Source organism: Aotus nancymaae, unplaced genomic scaffold, assembly GCF_030222135.1.
Source record: "Aotus nancymaae isolate 86718 unplaced genomic scaffold, 86718_ANA_hifiasm-v0.15.2.pri h1tg000016l, whole genome shotgun sequence".
Lineage (NCBI taxonomy): Eukaryota > Metazoa > Chordata > Mammalia > Primates > Aotidae > Aotus > Aotus nancymaae.
Genome location: NW_026988428.1, coordinates 79730143 through 79756597, shown reverse-complemented (window position 1 = coordinate 79756597; position 26455 = coordinate 79730143). Strand labels below are relative to the sequence as shown.

At 37.9% G+C, this 26455-nt stretch overlaps 2 protein-coding genes across 6 annotated transcripts in view; one reads left to right on the top strand and one right to left on the bottom strand.

The window, feature by feature from the left end:
* Window positions 1-26455, bottom strand: part of DERA (deoxyribose-phosphate aldolase) — a 464384-nt gene that overhangs the window by 80778 nt on the left and 357151 nt on the right. The window contains exon 1 of one of the 5 annotated variants that reach the window (XM_012447625.3): window positions 14637-14655. The exons of 3 other annotated variants lie outside the window; for them this stretch is intronic. The gene's annotated coding sequence lies outside the window, so the exon portion shown is untranslated. Of the gene's footprint in view, window positions 1-13945; window positions 13965-14636; window positions 14656-26455 lie in introns of those variants that run through there. One more of the 5 variants, XM_064377714.1, reaches the window with a different exon arrangement.
* SLC15A5 (solute carrier family 15 member 5) overlaps window positions 9430-26455 on the top strand; it is an 89590-nt gene continuing 72564 nt past the window's right edge. The window contains exons 1-2 of the mRNA XM_012447612.2: window positions 9430-9825; window positions 14578-14800. Coding sequence (XP_012303035.2) covers window positions 9465-9825; window positions 14578-14800 — 584 coding nt within the window. The 5' untranslated portion in view covers window positions 9430-9464. The remainder of the gene's footprint in view (window positions 9826-14577; window positions 14801-26455) is intronic.

Here is a 26455-nt window from a genome sequence, read left to right as displayed (position 1 = left end):
AGTACATGCCCAGGAATGTACTGAAATAACCAGTATATTCCAGGCACTGTGCTAGGCTTATAAAGATAAATATGAAACTGCCTCCTGTTATCGAAAAAAACTCATGGTAAGCAAGAGGCATTCAAAGTAATTAATATAGTATAGTATGTATTAGAAGACAGAAATATAAACAGTGTTTTAAGAACCCAGAGAGACTATCTTTGAGAACCAGAGAAACATTTACTGAAGACATGACATTTATGCTGAAGTTTAAAGACTGAAGAGAAGTTCCCAAAGTGAATGGAAAATAAAAGTGTGCCCAAAACAAGAAATAGCATGTGAAAAAGCATGAAGAAGTAACAGAACATGGCATAGTCCTGGCACTGTGAGCATGTTATCCAGCTCCATAGTAAAACAGCAATAGAAGACTCTTATCACAAGGCAGGAGCTTGATCATAAAGGGCCTTTTGTGCCCCAAAAGAATTTCTAACTTGATCTCATAGTTTAAAGAGATTGTTTACAGATTTTAAGCAGAGAGGCATATTGAACAAGTTTAGATTAAACAAACAAACAAAAAAAATCTCTGGACGTTTAGGGAGGATTAAATAGAAAAGTTTTTCCCAACATATTGGAAATTGGAATGATTTTAAATGATATGTGGTTTGGGCATTAGATAATGTAGAATCCTGAAATAAAAAAGCGGTTTCAATCTTTTTTATTATATAAAGGAAAAAGCATATGTTGAGTGGAGGTGGTAGCATCAGGCCACTTAAATTTTCTGCTCTACTACTTGTAATTGATCTTGAATAAGTTATTCCCATTCTGTGCCTCAGTTTCCATAATGGTAAGATGGGGCTCAAAAGAATGGTATCTTCCTCATAAGATAGTTTCAAAGATAAATGAATTCATACTTAGAACAGTCTGGCCAAAGAAAAGCAGTTAGTAAATATTAATAATCATTTTTAAGTAGTAGTATTATCTTTATCATTACCTTCCATTTATGGCAAGTAATTTCATTTATGGTAGTTACTTAAAGTCTCCTTGTTAAGGAGGTAAAATATCTCTACAAGTAGAACTACAAAACGCTGATAAAAGTTATCACAGATAACACAAACAAATGAAAAGCCATTCTATGCTCATGATTTGAAAGAATCAATATTGTTAAAATAGCTATACTGCCCAAAGCAATCTACAGATTCAATGCTATTCCTACCAAACTATCAGCATCGTTTTTCACAGAACTAAAAAACAAACAAACAACAACAACAACAAAACAAAAACCACCGTTCTAAAATTCACAGAGAACCGAAAAAGAGAACGAATATCCAAAGCTAACCTAAGCAAAAAGAACAAAGCTGGAGGCACCACATTACCTGACTTCAAACTATACTATAAGCCTGCAGTAACAAAAACAGCATGGCACTGGTTTTTATATCATGGTATTGGTATAAAAACAGATATGTAGACCAATGGAACAGAATAGAGACCCCAGAAATGAAGCTGCACCCCTAAATCTACCTTTGCTGATGTTCAATGAAGTCAATAAAAATAAGCAATGGGAAAACAACACCCTAGTCAACAAATGGTGCTGGGATAACTGGCTGGCCATATGAAGAGAATGAAACTAGACCCCTACCACGCACTGTGTTTAAAAATTAACTCAAGATGGATTAAAGATTTACATTTAAGGCCTCAAACTATAAGAATCTTAGAGGAAAACCTAGGAAACACTATTCTAGGCATCAGCCTTGGGAAAGAACTTATGACTAAGTTCTCAAAAGCAACTGCAACTGTAACAAAAATTGACAATTGGGACCTAATTAAACTAAAGAGCTTCTGCACAGCAAAATAAACTGTCAACACGGTAAACAGACAACCTACAGAATAGGAGGAAATATTATCAATCTACACATTTGAAAGAAGTCTAATATCTAGAATCTATAAGGAACTTAAGCAACTGAATGAGCAGAAAACAATCCCATTAAAGAAAAGGCAAAAGGACATGAACAAATACTTCTCAAAAGAAGACACACCTTCGGGAGGCTGAGGCAGAAGAATTGCCTGAACCCAGGAGGCGGAGGTTGCGGTGAGCCGAGATCGCACCATTGCACTCCAGTCTGGGTACCAAGAGTGAAACTCCATCTCAAAAAAAAAAAAAAGAAGACCTACAAGTGGCCCCCCCAAAAAAACCATAAAAAAATGCTCATTATCACTAATCATCAGATAAATACAAATCAACCACAATGAGATATCTCACATGAGTCAGAATGGCTATTATTAAAAAGTCAAAAAAACAATAGATTCTGGTAAGGCTGTGGAGAAAAGGGAATACTTATACACTGCTGGGGAAATGTAAATTTGTTCAGTCATTGTGGAAAGCAGTTTGTAGATTCTTCAAAGAACTTAGAACTACTTTTCAATCCAGCAATCCCATTACTGAGTATATATCCAAAAGAAATCAAATCTTTCTACCAAAAAGACACGTGCCCTCACATGTTCATCACAACACTATCCACAGTAGCAAAGGAATCAGTCTAGGTGCCCATCAACAGTAGAGTGAATAAAGAAAATGTGGTACATATATACCTTGGAATACAATGAAGCCATAATAAAGGATGAGAGCTTGGGAGGCCAAGGCAGATGGATCACTTGAGGCCAGGAGTTCGAGACCAGCCTGGCCAATGTGGTGAAACCCCATCTCTACTAAAAATACAAAAATTAGCCAGTCATCGTGGTGCATGCCTATAATCCCAGCTACCAGGGAGGCTAAGGCAGGAGAACTGCTTGAGCCCAGGAGGCAGAAGTTTCAGTGAGCCAAGGTCACACCAATGCACTCCAGCCTGAGTGACAGAGTGAGACTCTGTCTCAAAAAAAAAAAAAATGAGAGTATGTCCTTTGCAATAACATGGATGCAGCTAGAGGCCATTATCCCAAGCAAATTAACACAGAAACAGAAAACCAAATACTCTATGTTCTTGTTTATAGGTGAGAGCTAAACAGTGGGTACTCACGGATATAAAGATGGCAATGATAGAAATTGGGTGCTACTGGGGGGTGGGAGGGAGAAGGTAAGGATTGAAAAACTGTCTGGTACTATGCTCACCACCAGGGTGATGGGCTCATTTGTACCCCAAACTTCTGCATCATGCAATATGGCCAGGTAGCAAACCTGCACATGTACCCACTACATCTAAAATAAAAGTTGAAAAAGAAGTTTTCTTGTTAAATAAACTTACTTGATTTTCAAAAATAAGATATTTTAAATAAGACTATTACAAAAATAATAGGAAATAAGGCAAAAAACAAAACAAAACAAAAAAAAACAATATAACAAATGGCAAAAATCAGGCCAGTCAGAGGGACAAGAAGTAGGCAGATAGGGCAAACTGATGAACATGATGTACAAGTGGCTAAGGTCCACGAGAGACGGAAGCAATGCCTGAGGCAGCAGTGCAAGGGAGACATACTAAAGGACTCGAACTACAGCAGAGTAGAGAAGGCAGAGAAAAAGAATGGATTTGTAAAATACTAAGAATGTTGAATTGACAGCACTGCCCCTCCCAATCACCACAAAGTGTAAAATAGCCTAGCACATGTTAGGGACTCAGTAAATATTTTCCCGAAAATGGTAAACATAATAGGCAAAGAAGTGAAGAAAGAGGTGAGGACATCTCAGTCTTTTATCTTGAATATGTTGGTAAGTGGTGATGCCATGAACCATTAAGAAAAGGAGAAAGAGGAGTAGGATCGGGCAAGAAGATGGTGAGTTAAGCTTGGAACATGGGGAGTTTGAATTTTCAGTGAGAAAGCTAGATGGAAGCGTATACCCATCTACCAAAAGCTCAAGAAGAGGTCTCAGTTCAACACATCAATGTGGAAGCTACCCGTGCTGTATTTAAATCCTTCTTTTCCTTTATGATTAAACAGGGTAAAAAAAAGAATGAACAATATGGATAAGATGTACAGTGTCTGTATTCGTGTATTGGTTCTTCAGAGAAACAACCAATAGAATATGCTTGTGTGTATATTTCAATGGATTTTAAGGAATTGGCTCATGTGATTATGGAGGCTTGGCAAGTCCAAAATCTGACAGGAGTTTGACAGCATGGAGATTCGGGAAAGAGTGGCAGTTGAGTCCAAAGGCAGTCTGCTAGGAAACCAGGTAAAGCTGATGTTGCAAAGGAAGTTCGCAGTCTGCTGGAGAATTCCCTCTTTCTGAAGGTGGGGGTGTGGTCAGCCTCAGCCTCTTGTTCTATTCAGGCCTTCAATCAATTAGATGAGGCAATCTACTTTACTCAAAGTCCACTCAAAAACACTCACACAGAAATATCCAGAATAATATTTGACCAAATATCTGGGGCCTATTGCCCAGCCAAGTTGATACATAAAATTGACCATTATGGTGTCCATGTGGTAACTCATTCCCCCGCTTTACTTACTTTATCCTGATTTATCTGGCATGTAGAATTCAACAAAATAGCAAGGTTTGTAATGGTCATTATAGTGTGGAGGGAAAAATAGGAGAAAAACACCCTCCATTCTTAGTTATTCCCAGAAAAGGGAAAAAACACACTATGTTGGAGAAGAATCGAGTATCTTACATGTTCTTGGTACTATATGAGTTATTTTCTGCTAGAGGCTTGCGTTAGTCCATTTTCACACCACTGTAAAAAACTACCTGAGACTGGGTAATTTCTGAAGAAAAGAGGTTTAATTGACCAACACAGTTCTGCAGGCTTAACAGGAAGCATGACTGGGAGGCCTCAGGAAACTTGCAGTCATGGCAGAAGGTGAAGGGTAAGCAAGCACTTCTTTCCATCACAAAGCCAGGAGAGAGACAGAGAGAGAGAGCGAGACACTTTTAATCCATCAGCTCTCATGAGAACTCACTATCACAAGAAAGGCAAGGGGAAACCACCCCCATGATCCAATCACCTCCCACTAGGTCCCTCCTCCAACACTGGGGATTACAATTCAACATGAGATTTGGGTGGGAAAGCCAAACCATATCAGGGCTGAAGTAATTCTCTTTCACACTGGACAGAAGGATCAAGGTATAGATATACAACTCCCAGAGCCTCTTTATAATGGAAGAGTACAGGTTTACACAGACAGTATCTTTTTCAAAAAGCAGAAAGTAAGCCCCAATATGTTATCTTTTCATTTCTGCTTCACATCTCGAACAATGAAGCAAAAATTTCACTCCAAGTCTTTGATGTGCCATTTTTAACAATTAAATTATAGTAAAGTCAATCTTCATGTTCTTCACAATGCTTTCAAACCAGCTACCAAACCTCAGAGTCAATGGAATTAAATGGAATCAATAGGCCTAAAAGAATAAATGTCTTCAAATGACCTTTGTGTATACCATTTACAGAGAATTATTCTGATAGAAAAGCTCTTCCCTTAAAAATACTTACTGTTTAGAGGAGCTATGAAAAGTTATTCTGAAAATAAGTACACAAACGGAAGAGCATTGCAGCAGCCCACTGTACAAACATTTTAAAAGGCACCACCATTTTCTCAAAATCTGTAATCATCTTGGAGGTAGCTTATAGAGATCCTTTGTAATCCTGAATATTTAAAAATAGCCTCCTTAGAAGCAGGGCTTGCATTCCTAGTGTGTTCCCTAAACAATCCTTACAAGATCTTATGCATACATGTTCTGGGGACTCAGAAAAAAACAGGGATGTCATCAGTTCATCAATTGAGCATCTGACTAATTTTCTCTATTAAATAAGATGCATTTGCCACACGTACAAGTATGGTCAACATTATTACTCCCTATGTTTCCTTTGTGACTTTGTCTTTCCAATGAAGAATTCCAGTGATAAGTATAGTCTTAGCCTTCCAAAAATAATGTAGGCTTTTCAATTTAAAAAAATTTCTGAGGTCTATATTGTAATTTTGCAATATATATTAAGAAACTGAAACACTTTCTCACACTTTTAGCCAGTGATATTGCTTCCGAAAAACCTGCCTAAGAGTATAATCTGGGAATGGGGAAAGCTTTATGCACAAATATTCATTTCAGCATTATGTATAAAGGTGTTTTTTCTTTCAACTGTGGGTTCATGGTCAAATGTTTGAGAGAGGCTGGCTTATAACAGATCTGAAACAAATATAACTAACCAGCGATGGAAGAATAGTTAGGTAATCTATGTATCAATTAATGCAACCATAAAAAACTATGTTTACAATGAGTTTACAATGGCACGTTAAAATGCTTTATGTACCTAACAATGCAGTAGAAATGTATTGTGCAATAATTGTATACAATTATACAATTTAAATATTTTAAATCTACTAATAGAAAAAAGAACCATGGGGAGAAAACATCCAATGAATTTCTCCAAAAACTTTCATGGTTTTTCTTCTATTTTTAGATATTTTCCAAATTGTATCCAATTTACATATATTGCATACATTGCCTTGATAAAGGAGAAAATACCACTTCATTGCAGAGAGAAGAGGTAGGGATAGAGAACAAGCCTGGGTTGGAATAGGGGAGGGGCGGCATAAAACTAAAGTGTGTGTAAGTCCCCACTCAAGGGCCCAAGTTTGTTGATAAAGATGAGGACATTCAGTATTCCCTGCCAAGTATTATTCTCAAGTGGAATTACTACTTGTCCTTTGAGCTCACTCTGAACTTTGCGCCGGGAACTAGTAGGGATGCAACAAATAAAAAGGGGATGGTTTCCCATTGCTTCAACTCTATTCCGCATAATCCAGCCCTCCAATGTCTGCCTCTTGTGCACACTGGAATTTGGAAGTGGTTCCATGACATTTCTTTATGGCTCATTGCTTAGAGTAGCTAGAAAATGTAGGAATATCAAAGCAATTAATAACAAAGGCATTTCCATGTACAATTCTTGACATTTCATAAGCCCTTTTTTATACCAAGCCTCAGAAATGATCCTCTGAGACAGCCTTTACTGTTTGTATTTTGCAGTTAATGTAATAGGCTCATGGACAGAAAGAAATTTGCCTTAAGTGATAAAGGGGCAGAAATATAACTTAGTTCTAACTCCCACTTAAATGAATCCTATTTGCTAACTATTATGTCCCTATTAAAGTCAGATTTCTTCCCCCTTACAGATAACTAAAATAAACTTCATTTCTGACTAGGTGGCTCTCTTGAAGGGTTACCAAATATCCCCTCCAAAGAAGGCAAATGCTGTTGCTCTTACTGACTCAACTGTCCCCAAACCACAGGTTACCACAACCTGGAGCCTGATCTTGAGCAAGTATACAGAGAGGAGCCAAACAATTCAAATGGGATTATCGTCAGGCCCTGGGAAAGAGCAGCACTACTCTGCTTGGGGAGGAAAGCTTTGCCAGGGGCTATAGGAATCAGCCAGTGGCTAGAGAACAGCTTGCCCTTGCATCTAGGGTAAACAAAAAAGGAAAGTATCATTTAGGTTCTTTGTAAGCCACAGAAGCCAAATGGGGCTAACTAAATCAAACAAAAATTAATGGGCATGCTTTGAGCCTTCTACAGAAGAAAAAAGTAATCGTGCCTCTAGAAAGAAAAGAACCAGGGAAGTGCTGAGTTCTCCATCAGGGCCTCATGGGCAGTTCCTTTTGGGTACTGCTGATATGATTTGGCTGTGTCCCCACCCAAGTCTCATCTTGAATTCTAGTTCCCATAATTCCCAAGTACTGTGGGGGAGCCTCATGGGAGGTAATTTAATCACAGGGGCATACTGTTCTCATGGTAGTGAATAAGTCTCACAAGATCTGATGGTTTCATAAGGGGTTTCCCTTTTCACCTGGCTGTCATTTTCTCTCTTTGCCTGCTGCCGTGTAAGACATGCCTCTCACTTTCCATCATGATTGTGAGACCACCATAGCCATGTGGAACGGTGAGTCCATTAAACCTCTTTGCTTTATAATTACCCAGTCTCGGGTATGTCTTCATTAGCAGAGTGAGAACAGACTAAAACACTGCCGTCTGAATAACTCAGCTGCCACCATGCCCATTCTTGAGTCATTCCACTCAAGATTAAAATTCCAGAGGAGAAAAGTAAAAGCACTATCTTAGACCATGTGTTGACCCCCTTGGCCAGAAGGAAAGGGATATCCTGATCAATAGCCCCACCATGATCTTAGGTGATAGATAAGAGTCATTCTCCAAAGGTAGGGTGAACACATGTTAGAGTGTTTCCCTGGACAGTCCCAGTTTATAACTGGTTTTTTTTTTAGGATAACTATAAATAGCATCACTTTTCACCCACAAAACTGTCCAAGTTTGGACAATAAATTGCATGATCAATTTACACAAAGGAAAGATGGGGCATTGTTACCAAGGTAGCAATGCTGAGCAGATACAAATAGCTACCATTGTAATGAGGCTATTAGAAGGGGTCAACACAGAGTGTTTTGCTCCCAGTCTCTCAGGACCAAAAGATGAGAATCAGAGTCAAAAGCCCCTATCAGTCTCTAGGTTTTGACTCCAGTGTGAAAATAACATTCCTATATTCAAGCATTGAATTATTATGACTTTGACCCAATAGTTCCAGTCCCTTGTCTTCCTATGTCCTTGCAGCTAAACCACTAAATGTTAAGGTATTCTCTTTCAGTGCTGTTTTTTTTTTAGCTTAATTGGCCCTCCTGCTTTCCAAAATAGAATGCTAACATCCATTCACCCAGCTGGAGGGTCAGGGTGATACCAGATCCAATATTCCCCAAAGCCTGTGTAGGCTAGTTGCTGTATCCCTGACTACTGATTAACAATAAAGGAGTCGAATAGCACCTTTGGATTCTGATTTCCTCTGAGAGGCTGTTCTACAAGCATGGGGTCAACTTAAAGGAAGCAGGTTTTGTTTAATATTTTCTCCTTTCATTAGTGCACTTAAATTACTTTCTTGTAAACTCTGCTTGTTACCTAAATGTACTAGCACTTTTGTTACCTAATTAACTTTCTTATCAGAATTCCAACCAAAAATAACAAGAAATGTAATAATGATAAGGTATCCTGCCCCCTCAAAACAGATTTCCTTTTGCACTTTATCTCTTGGTACTATTCTGGCTTGTTTAATTAAAGTATCAGAAATTATTAGACTCAAATTATTTCTTGATCTAGTGCTCAAATTCTCCTGAAAAACTGCTTCCTCTGCCTCAGTATTTAAACCTTTATCAGTGTGAGGCAGATGAGTTTCCACCTGTTTGCAACTGGATTCATGTAATTCAATATAATTTTGGAAGAAGATCCTAATTTTGCCACTAAGTAATTAAGCAAACAAATCAGATTTGGCTACACTGAGCTATCGTGGACGTTTAAATACTTGTGTCTCCTCTCTTTGTGCTCTTGGATCATCAAAATGTACAACATTAATGTGCAAACACACAAACCTTATGAAATTTTAGCATGGGGATGTGAAATTCAAAGCAACGTTCTTACTTATTTTTTCATTAGAGGGATGGGGCTCAAAATATCGCCAAGGTCAAACCACTAACATAAGTTGTGTTCAAGAAGGGTAGTCATGTCTGTTACAGACTTTACCATGACGGATGAGAAAGTACGCTTACATCACAGCATTAAGGAGGAGAAAACTGTAAGACATATTGGTGATTTCTGTTCCTCATACTCTGTGAAAAAAATTCAGGTTGGAATCTGCTTGCTTCTGGTGGAGCTGTGTGAGAGGTTCACATTCTTCGAAGTGGTCTGCAACATGATCCCCTTTTGCACCGTCAAGCTGGGCTATCACAACTGCCAGGCAGCCATTTTAAACTTGTGTTTTATCGGAACGTCAATGCTTACCCCTGTGTTTGCCGGATGGCTCGCTGATGTCTATTTAGGAAGAAACAAACTGGTGTATATTTGCTTGTTTCTACATTTTCTAGGTGAGTTTCCTCTGTGGACTGGATGGTTTGGTGACTTAATTGAGTAGATTTTTGTTAGAATTTTTAGCTTATGCTATTTCCACTCTGCTCTTAGTATAAAATGTGATAAACAAGTAACAACGTGGTTTCAATGTATTTCATTCTCTGTACTATTTGAAGAATGCTAGTGTGTGTGTGTGTCTGTGTTAGAGGATACTTTGATGCCTATATCATTGCACTTGTATTTTACAATAATTACTCCTTTACCTATCTATCTTACTCCTTAGAATGCCCTCCTTTCCCCCTTTTTTTACCTCAAGCCCAAATTCATGACAAATTCCCTCAGAAATGTGAAATTCATTTGCTTCACAACTCAGATGAGATGTCCTAAAAAAAAAAAAGAAAGGTTTTTGAAGTTCATGTAAAATAATTGAGAAATGTTTTTATCCAAAAGTGGTCTTTTAATTAGTCATATAGTAATTAAGATTGCATATGATGGCATGACTTCTATATTATTCACTATGATTATATGCTTTAAAAATGAGTAAATTAGACACTACAGTGTGCTTCTTTATGTATATATTAATGTATATATGCAAAGGTTTGGGACCAATTGTGAGAAATGCTGGGACAAGATCAACATGGTTTAATAGGGAAGAGAGAGCAAGTTGAAGAACAGACTAGAATTTTAGGATGAAAAGTTCAATTATTCTTCTTAAACAACACGAAGCCTCTAAAGATACCATGAAAACAACATTTGAGAAGTGCTATTCTGCAATACAGGATGGACAACCACAGTGAGAGATTAAACAGACAGAGAGATCAGAAAATCCCAAGATGATGGTTTAAACAATAAAGTGGTGATTCAGGAAAGAACAAGTGAAAAGCTACAAAAACTTGGCAACTAAATAAAGGTACAATTGTGATGGGGGACAAAAATTAGCTCCTAGTTTCTGATCTGAGCAACTTAGGAATACAGCATGCTTTTCACCAGTAATGAGAGGTACAGCTGAAATGAGTGTCGGTTGTGGAATGGATGCGAATGAGATGGATAGATATCAGGTACTCGACATATCACACAATCTCAGGCAGGTGGCAAATTACCATTCAGAGAACCCATTGGAGTGTAAGTCAAATCCTGTAAACTTCACAGCTGAAGTTCCGTGAAATAAAAACTAAGTCGCTGCATGGCAAATAATCAGTCAATATTCCACAAATATTTCTTACTGACTACTCTGTACAAGGTATTATTCCAGGTCTGGAAATGCAGTAGAGAAGAAAGTGGTCTGTTTTTGCCGAAGCTGACTTTCTGGTGCAGGGAGAGAGAAAATAAACGAGGAACTAGATATAAGGTGATGTGGCAATGAGTGAGGATGAAAAATAAAGCTGGGTAGGGGACAGGATGGAATGGACAGTGATGGGGCTGCTACTTGGTGCTGAGAAAAAGCTTTCTGATAAGAAGACATTTAAGCGAACCCCAGACTCATTGACTCTGCTTACCTTGGTAACAGCCCACACCAGTAACATTTGGTGACTTCTTGTTTAACATGGTAGTTTCTGTCAGTCTCAATTCTGAGGTCAGTCATCAGAAAGGACGGAAATCCCAACTTTAGAATGGGGCAAACAAAAGACTTACGTCAACTCTACATCCATTCATTTTTTCACCAAAAGTTATCTCCTTGTTGCCCTCCACTTACAGCTGCCATCAAATTCCAACCAGTCACTAAATATCAGAGGTTATATTTTAAAAAAAGTCTCTTCTGTTTGAATGGCTACAGCCCTAGCTGAAAAAATGCAGCTTTCTCATTTTTGACCATGCCAGCGGCTGCCAGTTGTCAGTCTCCAGTTCACACTCCATTCTACCAACAACGCCAACTTCCTGAACAAATAAATCTCTATATTTGCTCTAGTATCTAAAAAATAAAATCCAAATTTATTAATTTAGCATGCCAGAACCTCACCAACCTATTCCAAGTTCACCTCTCTAGACTTCTCGCTCAACACGCAATCCCAAACTTACTGAACTTCTCCTGGCCTCCTGCCCTAGTTTTCTAATCTTACACATGCTCTTCTCTCTCCCTGAAATTCTCACCTTCCCTTAACTTTCCATCCCTTATCCATGACTGGAAAACTCCTGCTGTTCCTTCAAGAAGCAAATAGTGTTTGTTGCTAGCTTCTCTGTGTTCAACCACACCCATATAAAACCTGTATGACTGCATCCATCACTTTGTAATATAATTGTCCACCTGCATGGCTGACTTCTCTAATGGACTCATTAGTTCCTGAAGAGGAGAGCCAGTGGACCCCCACCACCTAGCAGCGGGTGTGACACATCAAAGTGCTTCTATAGCACTACTAAATGCACAGGTACTGATGATGCAATACACAATGGCACACATCACAGAGGAGACTTTTCATCATGTATGTCATAGATTTCTCTTTTCATTGCATCATTTTACAACAGATAGGAATAAAGTTTTGATTTGACACAATCAATCAGCCTATTACGACATTTTCTCAAAGGATGGGATAAAGTGCTTTTCTAAGTTACACAAATATACCATTCAAACTAAAAGTGCCTTGTCCCTAAGTAAATGGTTGCTGCATGAAATAGTTTCCCTGCCCATCCTCTTTGGACATCACTTTAGCCAGCCCTCATGTTACACCTACCGAAAAGAAGACGGAGTGATAGAAAGAGAGCAGTTAGTTCCACATCCTGCTAACCTTGAAAGGAAACATTTCAAACTCAATAATTTAAAGGGCCCACCTCATGGTAAATGAATCTGCTGCCAAATAGCAATTAAGTGCACATATTCTTTACATTGTGAAAGCCTCTGTAGGTGAGATGAAAGCATTAGACCAAATTTTTATCTAAAGGAATTTATAATCTAATTGAGAAAACAAACCACATGAAATAAAGGTATAAAAATTCATACCAAATAATCTTAATGCCAAATTAATAAAATGAAGAGCAAAATGAACATGGAGGAGCGATTTTTCACTAATCAGATCATCAAAACAAACAAAAAAATGAATGATGGTAACTAGTATGAATGAAGGTCTTCTCATACAATGATGGTAGGAGATTAACTTGTTGCATTTTTTTTTTTTTTGAGACAGAGTCTCACTCTGTCATCCAGGCTGCAGTGGAGTGGCGTGATCTTGGCTCACTCTAACCTCCGCCTCCCGGGTTCAAGTGATTCTCCTGCCTCAGCCTCCCAAGTAGCTGGGATTACAGGTGCCTGCCACCACGCCCAGCTAATTTTTGTTGTATTTTTAGTAGAGACAGGGTTTCACCATGTTGACTAGGATGATCTCGATCTCTTGACCTCATGATCTGCCCGCCTCAGCCTCCCAAAGTGCTGGGATTACAGGCTTGAGCCACCACACCCGGCCATTTGTTGCATTGTTAAAGAACATTTGCCAGTGGTATTAAGAAGCCATAAAAATAGGAATGCCTTTGACTGACAACTTAGGCTAATAAAGAGGAACACAAAAATTATGTGTCAGGGTATTTTATGGTATTCATTTAAAATAACTGGAAAGGTCTTTTAAAACACATTATGATTAGGATATCGCAACATCACTAGAAATCATGTTGGAAAAGTATAAAGGTACTTTAAAAATTGTTCATATTATTTGGTTACGTTAAAAAATTAACAGTGTAACCTCAACTTAAGTAAAATATGTTTATAAAAGTGTATCTCTGAGGCATGACAATATGGGCCTTTTGTATTATTCTGAGTATTTTCCTCTATTTTTCAAATTTTCTGAAGTAAAAACATATTACTTTTGTTATCTGATGGGGGGAAATGTTATTTCAAGAAAAAAAAATATTTGACTGCTTGATGGTAGGAGGTCCAAGAAGAGGGAGAATTACAACTGGGTTACTTTGTAACACTGGGCAAAACACTTAACCTCACTGATCCTGTTTCTCAAAAAAAAAAAAAAAAAAGAATAAGAAAATCTTTCCAAAATCTGTCCACTCACATCACAAAGTTTGTCCAAGATGAAACAATGTAGTACATGAACATGCTTTACAAACTACAATGAGCTTAGCAAAAGCATGGAATTGTATGGTAATTTTTATTCGACAAAGAGAGTCATCAAATGCGACCCTGGAAGAGAGAGGATACTCAGCCTTTTTTTGTTACTTATGTCCTTTCTCCTTCCAGCTCACACTCCTCTGTCCCCAGCCTTCTCACCTCTGTGTGTGGCGAAGAAGGCTTCATCCAGCTTTGTGAGAAATAAGAAACTCAGTACAGGGAGAAAGAGAAGTAAAAAAGGAAGAAAAAAAAAAGACTGTGTTCTCCTCTAACTATAATAATGTTCTTCTTAAAAGTTTTTATGTAACAGGCTTCCGAGATTTCTGAGACTGGTGTTTTCTGTCACTCAATTGATTAAGAACAAATCAACTTTGTTAACAGTGGTTTTCTCTGGGTGGTGAGAATACTAACAGCTTCATTTTTTTTACAGTGCATTTCTAATTTTGGCAAAATAAACATGATTTGCTTATGCACTCTAAAAGAAAACATAGTTCAAGCTTGAGGAGAAAAAAACCCTAAAAACTCTGGAGTAGTTAAGACACATACTGAAGGAAATGTTTACAATTAGAAAACATCAGGCTATCCCCACAACTGCAATGATAACCATAAATGTCTGGATAAGACAATCACCACATGATGCCACTGTCAGAGGAAAAGCCCTGTTTATAATGCGATTTGGTGATCCAATTGTTCTATGCTATATTTATTCTTTTTTCTCTACCTACAGGCACCACTTTATTATCTGTGGTGGCTTTTCCCTTGGAAGATTTCTATCTGGGCACTTACCACGTGGTTAACAGCATCCCCAAAACGCAGCAGCACAGGCTGTTTTACGTAGCACTGTTGACCATCTGCCTTGGCATGGGAGGCATAAGAGCCATCATCTGTCCACTGGGTCCTTTTGGCCTTCAGGAGTATGGATCACAAAAAAGAATGTCTTTTTTTAATTGGTAAGTAGCACTGATTAGGAGAGAAAAGAGGCTTATGACCATTCTCACTGTTTACTTTCCGATTCCATTTGGGTAGCAGTTGCTCAGTCTTTGTGATGAATTGTGCTAAGTGACAATGTGATGAATCTGTGATGATGATTCAGTCAGTAATCGCAGGAGATTCTAAGTCTCATGGAGACCGGTACAACTTACCAGCACCTTCCCAACACACGCTGATACATTTATCCTCCAAGTAAAAAGATTTGAAGTGCTTTGTCCTGCAGAATAGAACATGGCTTTGGAACCAAATATACCTGGGTGAAAGTCTGGACTCTGCATAACACAACCTGGCTGACCCTGACCTAGTCATTTATTCTCTACTACAGTTTATTCATTTCTGAAGGGGGATACTTTTTCTCCAGTTTTATTAGAGGTAACACCATGTGTATTGCTGGCAAAGAACTTGGTGCATAGTAAGTGATCAAAAAATTGTAACTGTTAGTATGTCTATATTGTAATAGATTAATCTGGCAGAGATTATAAATTTCTAGGCCAATGAAGAGAGAAGATGCAAAGATGAAAGAAGTACTTTACAATTTGTTAAAACATCACCCAGCATCTCTGTTTCTCACCCAGTTCACTCTCAATACCTAAAAGAATGTATATTCCATGAAATCAGCCTTCCTGTGACTCTTTGTCTGTCCCAATGAGTCCTTATGGAGTTCATCTGTTTTTGTGTTTTTTAAGGAAACAATTTATATTACTAAATACAAATTCAAGGAAAAAATTAATATTTGGATCTTAAGGGAGGGCAGTTAAGCATTTAGTATAAAATGTCTTTGTTGTTGTAATCTGTCAGTGGATGTCAAACAGATGTGAGCTACACTGTCTGTTTTTAGAGTAAATAGTGTCTACATGTATAGGTATATGTAGCTATCGCAAGCAGTTCCTCTTTTCTCTCTCTCTCTTTCTTTTTCTTTTTCTTGCTCACCTTTTTTCTTTCTCTGATTGTATTAATATTACAAAGCACTCAGCCCTATTTTGGATTAAGTCCTAATGTCAGAGAACAATGCAGTTTTACTAAAGGTAGAAGGAACTCTTTACTTCCTTGCAGCAAATTCTGCCTCCTTGACCTGCCCAAAGGAGAAAGAAAAATCCTTCTTTTTTATTCTATTCGGAGGTTTTAATCCTTAATTAGCAACATCATTTTGATTAAATAAGACTCTGGAGGATTAAGACTGGAGAGCAATCAGTTGTTCTGAAAGATAGCTCTGGAGAATTTATTGTACTGTGGTCTTAGTCATTCAGAGTTGTGTTTAATCAAAGTGACATTTCTCAGTGTTGATTACAAAGGAGACATTATATGAATGAAATATTTCCTTTGGGAAACAGAGGGGACTCCCACTGGGTTTGTGCTTTAGGGCTTCAGGAAGGGGGATGGGGAACAGGGTGAAAATGAATTTCTGCAGCTGTAAGGAACCGGGCCAAATTTAGGATGAACACATTTGGATTTTTAAAAATTATTTTCTGATTTCACTACGTATCTCAGTGTTTTAAAAATTTAAAGTTAAAGCATCTAGAAATGTGTATAAAGAATCAGGCTTTAGAACTGGATGCTAGGCTCCTTGAAGGCTGAATCTGGTTGTTTAACCTTTTTTTATTTTTCCAGTTTAAATACGAAAATACAGGCCAACTTTTAATAACGTTTACTTACCTTACTGCAGTTTATAGGAATGACTGCTGATTCCATTCCTGTACATAGTACAGGGGTCGGTGGCAACACGGACAGAGACCTTACTGGTCAACCAGACAGCTGGCAGAATCCTGACTCTGTCACTTACGAGTTTTGTGGTCTTTGGCAAGTTCCTTAATTTCTTCATCCACAAAGTAGAAATATCTTGGAGAGCTATTGTATCACTTATACATAAAGTATCCTAGCATATTATAGGTATTGAAATTATGATAGTTATTGTTATTATTATTGCTAAATCATGTATAAGCCATCAGCTGAAACTATTGTCTAAATGCTGGGCAAGAGGGAACCCATTTAAGAGGAGGTCATCTCTAAAAGCAGCAGTTAATCAATTTTTAAACTGTGTCTTCCAGTCAAAAATGCCTCTAGAAATTACAAGCCTGGTAAATACAATGAATTTCAGTTGTGCTTTAAAAAACAACATACCACTTTGAATCTGTAACCACCTGAAGGCTGCATTCAGTCCTGTTTGCAGCACAGATGTCAGATGTTCATAGTTATGGGACCTTTAATGAGATGTGTCATTGCTTCTATACCACCTAAAGCTTCTCAATGATCATGTTAAGTAGCATAGACTGGAAGTCTCAGGCACTGAAAGCGCCACTTCCGAGTAAGGCTGCCAAACGTAGGTGAGAAAACCACTCCCGGCCAACATTACCATCTGGTACTCGATCTTCCTCAACTAACGCACCTCACTAAAAAAATAAAGCTAAACTCCCTGAAATCAAGAGACATCATAATCTGCCAACATCCTTGTGTCATTATCCAGATCAGAACCTGGCTCATTCCACATATTCCGAAAGCTAAGATGGATAATTAAGAAGCGCCATACTGGAGATCACCTAGGCAAATACACCTGTGCAGATTCTTTTCTGGAAGCAAAAAGAAGGAGGATAATGAAGTCTGTTCCTGGCCACAATTTTAAATTCTACCACAATTAACCTCAAATCTTGTTCTGCATTTCTCTACTTACTTCACCTGATAATTTGCATCCTATCTGCATATCACAGTCTGTTGCTAAGGGGTTACTAGGATGCATTACACATGATTAAAAGCCAAAATAGAATATTGGTAAAGTTCTTGAAAAAGTCTAGAGATTGACTTATTTCACCCCAGAAATGTTGAATATCTGGTACTCAAATTGACTCTACATGATATGTCTCAGACTGAAACATTCTGATTTTAATACTCAAATTAAGTATCTTTTATCTTAGGGAAGCACTAGAGGTAAAAATGTATTATCCCACAGCATTTTTTCAGAATCTATTTTAATATTCACAAGAACATTGAGAAAAATGATTGTCAATCCTAGGTGCACTTTAAAGCCACCTGAGGATTCTTTTTTAAAAAGTGCAAATACCTGGGTCCTGCTGCCAAAGATTATCATTACATTGGTTAGAGGTAGGACTCATGGACCAGGATTTTTTTTTAAGCTGTGTAAGTAGTTAGGGTTGAGAGCCAGTGGTCTAATGCAATGTTGCTGATTTTAATTACCACTTGAGAGCCTTGTTGAAAATATTTCCCAGGTCCCGTCTCAAACCTCCTGGATCACAATTTCCTGGGAGGACAGGTGGGAAATGCATGTTTTAAACAAGTACTGTCTTAGTCTATTCAGGATGCAATAACAAGTCAGCAGAAATTGGCTGGCTTATAAACAATAGAAATTTATTTTTCTCAGCTCTAGAGGCCAGAATTCTGAGATCAGGGTTCTGGTGAGGGTTCTCTTCCTGGATGTAAGACTGCTGGCTTCTCACTATATCTTTATATAGTGGAAGGGGCAAAGGAGCTCTTGGAGGTCTCCTTTATAAGTGAAGTAATCCCATTCAGAAGGGCTCCAACCTTATGATCAAAAGCCCCATCTCCCAAATACACTACTTCCTAATACCATTGTTATAGGATGTGTAACACCTAATACCAAGTTAAGATTTCAACATAGGAAATTTGAGGGGACACAAATATTCCTACTATATCAAGTACTTCAGATGATTTAGATCAAAGTTTGGAAACAATTTCAGAGCCACAGGGAAAGTCTAGTGATGCCTTTGAAAAGAAATGAAACTAACCATTGATTGAACCCACTACTGTACTTCAGACTGCTTTGAATCTTTTTGACAATTTTATAGCAATTATAATCACATTTAGAAATCTACCTGATTGAGAAATTCAACATAATTCTGAAAAGAGAGAGAAAACATATAATTCTACATATATTCTTCAATCGTAAAATCAGTTTATAAGGTACATTTCAGCCAACAAAACCAAAGCAGTTCATGAAATAATCTTACTAATACTCAAATGTCCTGAGTTGCATGCTGAGGAGTAGTAGCTCATAAATGGCTTTGAAAAAAATCACCAGACCTTCCCAAATTCTATTTGCACTGGCTCTAGCCAATTTAACAAATGCTACCCTCTCACCCTAATAACAAAAGCACCTCCTTCTTTACCTTTGCCAAAAGTGTAACCTTTCAGGAAGTACACTCAGAACTTCTTTCCAAACATATATAACTGTGGAAACCAAAGACCATTGAAGGAAAAAAAAAAAGAGAGCCCTTAGATTTCTTATTTTTATGTTGCCTCCTGCATTTTCTTAAGCCCTGCACATTCTCTTTTAAGCTTCAAAGGTACATGAGTCAGGACAACTGTTAAAATTAGGGTGTTTGCCAGGCACAGCAGCTCACACCTGAATCCCTAGGCTCTGGGAGGCCTAGGCAGGAAGATCACTAAAGTCCAGGGGTTTGAAACAAGCTTGGGTAACTCCATTTCTACCAAAAAAAATTCTTTTAATTAGCCAGGTGTGGTGGAGTGAGCCTGTAGTCCCATGTACTTGAGAGGCTGAGACGGAAGAATTGCTTGAGCTCAAGAGGCTGAGATTGCAGTGAGCTATGAACACCCTGCACTAGTCCAGCCTGGGTGACAGAGTGAGATCCTATCTCAAAAAAAAAAAAAAAAAAAAAAAGGTTGGGTGTGGTTGTTGGCAAAAGAATGAGGGACTGGGAAAGGGAATGAAACAGGTCAAAGAGTAAGAGACATAGGGAAAGCTTGGAAAGAGCATAAAGCAGTCCCCCAATTTTTTAAATTAAAAACTTCTTCAATTCTAATGTCGTTACAAAAATCAATATTTTATTAAATTGTCTTTTCTTTAACAGCACTGTTGTAAAAAAAATTACAGATAAAAAGGAACCTTAAAGTTTCTATTTGCCCCTTCTTTCTCCAAATACTTGGCTGCCAGAATATTCTTTGAAGTACTTCAGCGGCCAATGGTTATGCTGAAAGAAGCAATGATTGACAACAGCCATCTACCATGAAATCAGTGCCCGAGTATTTTATTTCACTGACTCCTCTAAACAGTTCAATATTATCCCATTGAAGAGTCACAGATCCCCTGGAAAATTATCTCAATATTGATCAAAGTAGAATAAAATACTTTCTCTGGAATATTTAAATGGTCCACTAATGCTGTGAAGACCTGAAACTTGCAGGAAATTTGACCCCCCTTCTTTGATACTGTTTCAGGTTAGGAAAGACCATTTTAAATAGTTTCTCTTCAAATCACTAAAAATAAACATGAAACACGTCAAAAGTGACCAGTCTAAGAAATGACAAAATATTTGAGTAATTTAAATTTATTACTAAATTAATTAAGTGAATATTTAAAATAATCTCAGAAGGATTGCTGAGTTTTGCAGCAACAATTTTTTTCTCATTCGTATTCAATACCATACAATCATGAAGACAAAAAAAATTACCACTTATATATACTCCCAATTACTTGCAGTTCCCAGTCTGTATTTAAAAGTAGACTAAAGAAACATATTTTTACTGCTGCTTTCAATTTTTCTTAATCACTGGTATTTGTTTTGCTTTAGTGCTTTGCTTTCTGACTTTTTGTGTGAGAGGTGCTTTATAAATTCGATTTGCTAGTGAGCTATGAGATGAAAGAAAGCAGTCTTAATGGTAAGTTTGAAGACTATGGGTTATTTCTTTTATGTTTTTATGGATGATACAGATACAGTTTTACCCTTAATTATCTGTGGCTTGTCCTGTCCATGGATCAACAAAGACATATATAAAACATGCCTGTAATAGGTAATTCTTTCAGAAAATTACACAATCGAATAGATTGGGTGGCATTTGTTAAAATACATTTAGTACTTCATGTAAAATCTCTTCCTGGACATTCAGCACTATAATTTTTTGGTGTCTAGCTACTTTTCACAAGATTTAAGCCTTGAATAACCATAATTTTCCTTGACCCTCTTTAGAGCAATGCAGTTTACATCACCATGTGGTAGACTGAAGAGTCACACAGTGTTCTCTTGGAGTTTCTCAACAATGCTTGACATTTTGCAAAGGGTTTCCTAAAGATTGAAGGAACTGTAACAGTGCTTTTGGCTCCAGATTCTCTGTGTCACTGCAGCCACAGTCAAGCGTATGGCCTGCAGCAGCATGAAAGGATAACCTGAGGCTGAGCCTAGGAACTCCACCCAGTTGTCCTAGAAAATTATTACTTTTTGTACCTCACCTACATTGTGATAAATAAATTTCTGTTAGTGGATTACAGTAAATCAGTTTGCTCAATGTGATCATGTTTGAAGTTCTATTACTCTTCTGGATCAATTACTGACAGGTTTTAGTTTTTTTTCATTGTGTTTGCTTGATTAATTGATTTTTATGAGATGCCATATTATTAATCTATTTCTTATTTAATCTCCATTTATTTTGAATCTAGTACTCTGCTAGGTCTCATGGAGATAAGGAAATAAAGAATAAAATGTTACCATCAGGGAGCTTCACAGTCTATAAACCAAAAGCAAAACTGATAAAAATGAAACAATTAAAGAATGAGTATTTGCTTTAGAAGTTCAGAGAAGAGACTGGGTGTGGTGGCTCTTGTTTCTAGTCCCAGCCACTATGGGAGGCCAAGGCAGGTGGATTACTTGAGCTCAGGAGTTCAAGACCAGTCCGGGCAAAATGGCAAAACACCGTCTCTACAAAAAATAAAAAATAAAAAATAAAAATTGGCCAGGCGTGGTGGTGCACACCGTGGTCCCAACTACTTGAGAGGCTGAGACGAGAGGATCACTTGAGCCCAAGAAGTCAAGGCTGCAGTGGGTTGAGATCATGCCACTACACGTCAGCCTGGGCAACAGAGTGAGATCATATCTCAAAAAAAAGTTTACAGAAGAGAACAAGTAGAATATTCAGGGAAGTATTTAATGAAGGAAAAGAGACTGAATATGGGACTTTGAAAGTGAGACAGGGCAAACAAGAAATAGGACAAGTTAAGGAGACAAATATGATAGGTGTTTCAGGGAGAGTGAGGAGGCTAGCTTGATTTGACACATCTTTCCAAACACATTATCACATATCTATCCACTTCTCTCTCTTTCCTTTGCTACCACTGTGGCCCAGTTTGCTCTTAGTTCTCATCCAGACTGTTAAAATAGCTGTGATTTTCTCCATACCTTGCCCCATGTGCAATTCATGAAGCTGACACAATAATCTTTCCACTGAAAACCAGATCATATGAGCCCTCTGCTCAGTTCCCTTCAGATGGGTTCCCAGTGCACTGAAAATAAAATCCAAACTTCTTGCCGTGAACTGCAAGGCCCTAAATGACCTGGACCACACTTCCTGCTTCATCTTTTCTTTGACTATTCTATCCCTTGCTCACTGTATTAGTCTGATTTCATGCTGCTGATAAAGACATCCCCAAGACTGGGAAATTTACAAAAGAAAGAAGTTTAATTGGACTTTCAGTTCCATGTGGCTGGAGAAGTCTCACAATTATGGTGGAAGGCAAGGAGGAGTAAGTCACGGCTTATATAGATGGAAGCAGGCAAAGAGAGAGCTGTGCAGAGAAACTCACATTTTTTAAATCATCAGATCTTGTTAGACTCATTTGCTATCATGAGAAGAGCACAGGAAAGACCCACCCCTGTGATTAAATCATCTCCGATTGGATCCCTTTCACAACATGTGGGAATTAGGGGAGCTCCAAGTTGAGATCTGGATGGGGACACAGCCAAACCGTATCACTCACTGTGCTGCAATTTCACTGCTCTTTTTGTTCCTGAAATTAGGGTTGGAGAAAAATGAACATTTGATGATGATGACATTTGCTTAGCACCATGTAGTTACAGTCCATGTTCTTCATTAAAATTTTTACCAAAAAGCCTTGTTTAGAGTATGTGATTCCCATTTTAAAAATTACCCTGAATTCTAGAGAGTAGAAGATCACAGATCATGTGATTTTCAGATTTTGTGACTCTAACTTGTGTCATCAGACTACCAGTCTGAAGAGGTAGAACCACAATTACAGTTAACGATTGATACATCAAATGTGATGAGAGGAATGAAAGGTAATTTCAAATGTGAAAGGCTGGATTAACAAAAAATGATAGTGTCATGAAATTGATAACTGCAAAGACCCAGAAAGAGGTACTAACAGAAGATTTAGCCCAATTAGCCCTGTACCAGGATGATGGCTGCTGCTCATGGCTCTACGAGAAATACAGCTGTGTGAATTTGGATGAGTAATTTCAGTTCTCCAAGTTCAGATTTCTTCTCTGAAGGAGAGAGAGAAAAATTTTGTGACCTCAGTTTAGGCAATGATTTCTGAGAAACCATCCTAAAAGAATGATCCATGAAAATAAAATTGTAATAGGACTTCATCACAATTAATCTTCTTTTCAAAAGACACTTTTAATAGAATGAAAAGACAAACCACAGACTGGGAGAAAATACTCACAAATCACATAATTGAGAAAGGACTCATAGCCAGAATATATAAGGACAGAAACTTCACTAAAGAAGATGTGCAGATGGTCAATAAGCACATGAAAAGATGTCCAACATCATTAGTCATTAGGGAAATGCAAAATAAAACCACAATGAGACATTGATACACATGTACTATACCATTATTTGGCAACGATATGAAGAGACTAGAACTCTCATACACATGTGGTGATAATATTAAATGTTACAACTACTTAAAAACTCTCTGAAATATTTTAAAAGTGTTAAATATACATCTACCATATCACCAAGTCATTCCACTCCTAGGTTTTACCCGAGAGAAATGAATGTGTATGTCTGTTCAAAGGCTTGTACATGAATGTTCTTAACAGCATTATTTGTAATAGCTATAAGCTGAAAAATGTCTATTAACAGATAAATACATAAACAGTGGTACATTTACATAATGGAATAGTACTTGGCAATAAAGAGGAATGGGTACAGATAAATACATTAAAAAGGATGAATCTCAAAATAATTATGCTAAGTGAAAGAAGTCAGAAGCCAGATTAAAAGACACAGATAATTTAATTTTTTAAAAATATATATGAATTGCACACTAATTTATAGTGACAGAAAAAAGATCAGTGGTTGCCTAAAGATGAGGAAGGGCAAATGAGAAGGGGCGGGGGAAGGACGACAAAGGCACGTGATGGAACTTGAGAAGCAATGGACATGTTCATTATCTTGAACGTGGTAATGATTTCGTGTGTGCATAGATATTCAAAACTTATCAAATTGCACACTTCAAATACATGCAGTTTATTGCATCTCAATTATATCTCAATAAAACTCTTTAAAAAAACAAGAGAAAAGAAAGTAACAGTAACCAAGACAGTATGGTATTGGCATAAGGATAGATTAGTGGAACAAAACTAAGCATCAGAAAATAGACCTACATTTGTATGGTCAATTGATTTTCAACAAAGTTGTCAAAAAAATTATTGAGGAAAAGATCATCTTCTCTATAAATTGTACTGTAATAACTGAATATCCATATAGGAAATAATTACCTCAAGACACCCTACTGAAAATTGATTCAAATTGAATTATTGACTTTATATAAGATCAAAACCCATAAAAGTGATTTTTTTTTTTTTTTTTCAAAAATCACAGGGGAAAATACTTGTGATTTAGGCTTGGAAAGTATTCTTTACATGGGACACAAAAAGCACAAACCAATAAAGATAAAAATTGATAGACTGAAATTTAATAAAATTTTAAACTTCTGCTTCATTGAGAAAATGAAAAGGAAAGCCCCATATTATAAGAAAATATTTGTAGAACATGTATCTGACAGATGACATGCATCCAGAATATATGAAGAGCTTTGACAAATCAATAATAGGAAAAGAAACTAGCCATTTAATATATATAGAGAGAGAGGATTTCCAGTATTAGCCAATATGAGAAGAGCTGTATTTCTCCCAGGTACCCCCTCTTACATCAAAAAAACCCAAACTTAATACAACAAACGAACATGGGGAGATTCCAAAAGGTAGAAAGAAGACAGTCTCTTCCTAGGGTCCTTGGAACTTGAGGAAGGACAATAATGAGTGTCCTGGTTTTTGTTGTTGTTGTTGTTGTTATCAGTGGGGCTATGGAGAAGCCTAGAACTTGGAACCGAGCACAGATGGGTGAGAGGCGAGGTGTGGCAAGGAATGGGTAGCTCCAAAGAAGTCCCTCTCCCCTTACCCAAAGTACTAGGGAAAAGGTAGCCGAATATAGGAGAAAATATTTTTTACACTATCTGTCCTTCTCCAGCCAAACACTATTAAAATCACTGCCTCCCCTGCATATTGCTGGCCCCATAGTTTCAGCAGACATGAGCAACAGTCTAGTATTTTACATAAACACTCGGAGAATCAGACAGGAACACTCTGATTCCCGAGTGGAGTGGTGTTGCTGAGGCCAAGGGAGGAGCTTGTCTTTCGTCTCCTGCCGAGCAGAAACTGGCAGTGCTCTAATTCACCCTCCTGGGTGGTGTCAGCTGGGTACAGCAGAGAGCTGAACCTCTACTCCCAACCAGCAAGTATGCAGCAGGGCTAGTCTCCAACTAATTAACAATAATATTCCATGTCCTCAATTACTCTTTCTCCCCTGCTTACTTTCTTGTACTCTCCTGTGTTATGGAGGAAATCTTAGTTAAAATTCAACTCTCCACATATTCCATTATTGTACTCACACAGCAACAAATCTGGAGAAAAATGCAAAGTTATATTATGTTCACATTAAGTTCATGACCACCAAATTGGTTCCTTATCATTGCCTAGCAAGTATATGATGTCCAGTCAATTTCTCTCCTTCTTTAGATTACTATTTCTAAATATTTTCTTTCTTCTCAAATGCTCAATGTTCCCTTTCCATAGTCAGTTTCTCCTGTTGGTTTTACTTCTCCTTTTACTTAGAAGAAATAGAGGGAAATAAGGGAAGGAATGAGGGAGGAAAGGAGGGAGGGAGGGAGGCAAGGAAGGAAGGAAAGAAGGAAGGAAGGAGGGAGGGAGGCAAGGAAGGAAGGAAGGAAAGAAGGAAGGAAGGAGGGAGGGAAGGAGGGAAGGAAAGAAGGGAGGGAGGGAGAGAATGAGGGAATGAGGGAGGGAGGGAGGGAGAAAAGAAGGGAAGGGAAGGGCAATTAGAAGATGTGCAGCCTGGACAACACAGTGAAACCTCATCTCTACTAAACATAAAAAATAGAAATAAAAACTACCAGGTATAGTAGTACATGCTTTTGGTCCCAGCTATTTGAGAGAAGCTAAGGCAGTAAGATTGCTTCAGCCTGGGAGGTCAAAGCTGCACTGAGCCTTGACTGCACCACTGCACTCCAGCCAGGGTGACAGAGTAAGACTCTGTCACAAAAAAAAAAAAGAAAAGAAAAAAGAAAAAGAAGATGTGGACATGCCCCAGGATGACCCCAGTGGATCACATTCTTGCTTAGACCCATCCCCCTGAGTGTGCGCACAACCAGTAACCTGATTCTAACCAATAGCATATGGGAAAGATGATGGGATATCACTCCCCTAATTATGTTATATGGCAAAGGTGAAGGGATTTTGCAGAGATAATTGAGGTTTCTCATTCGTTCATGTGAGTTGATCAGAGCCCAGATTATACTGGGTGAGTCT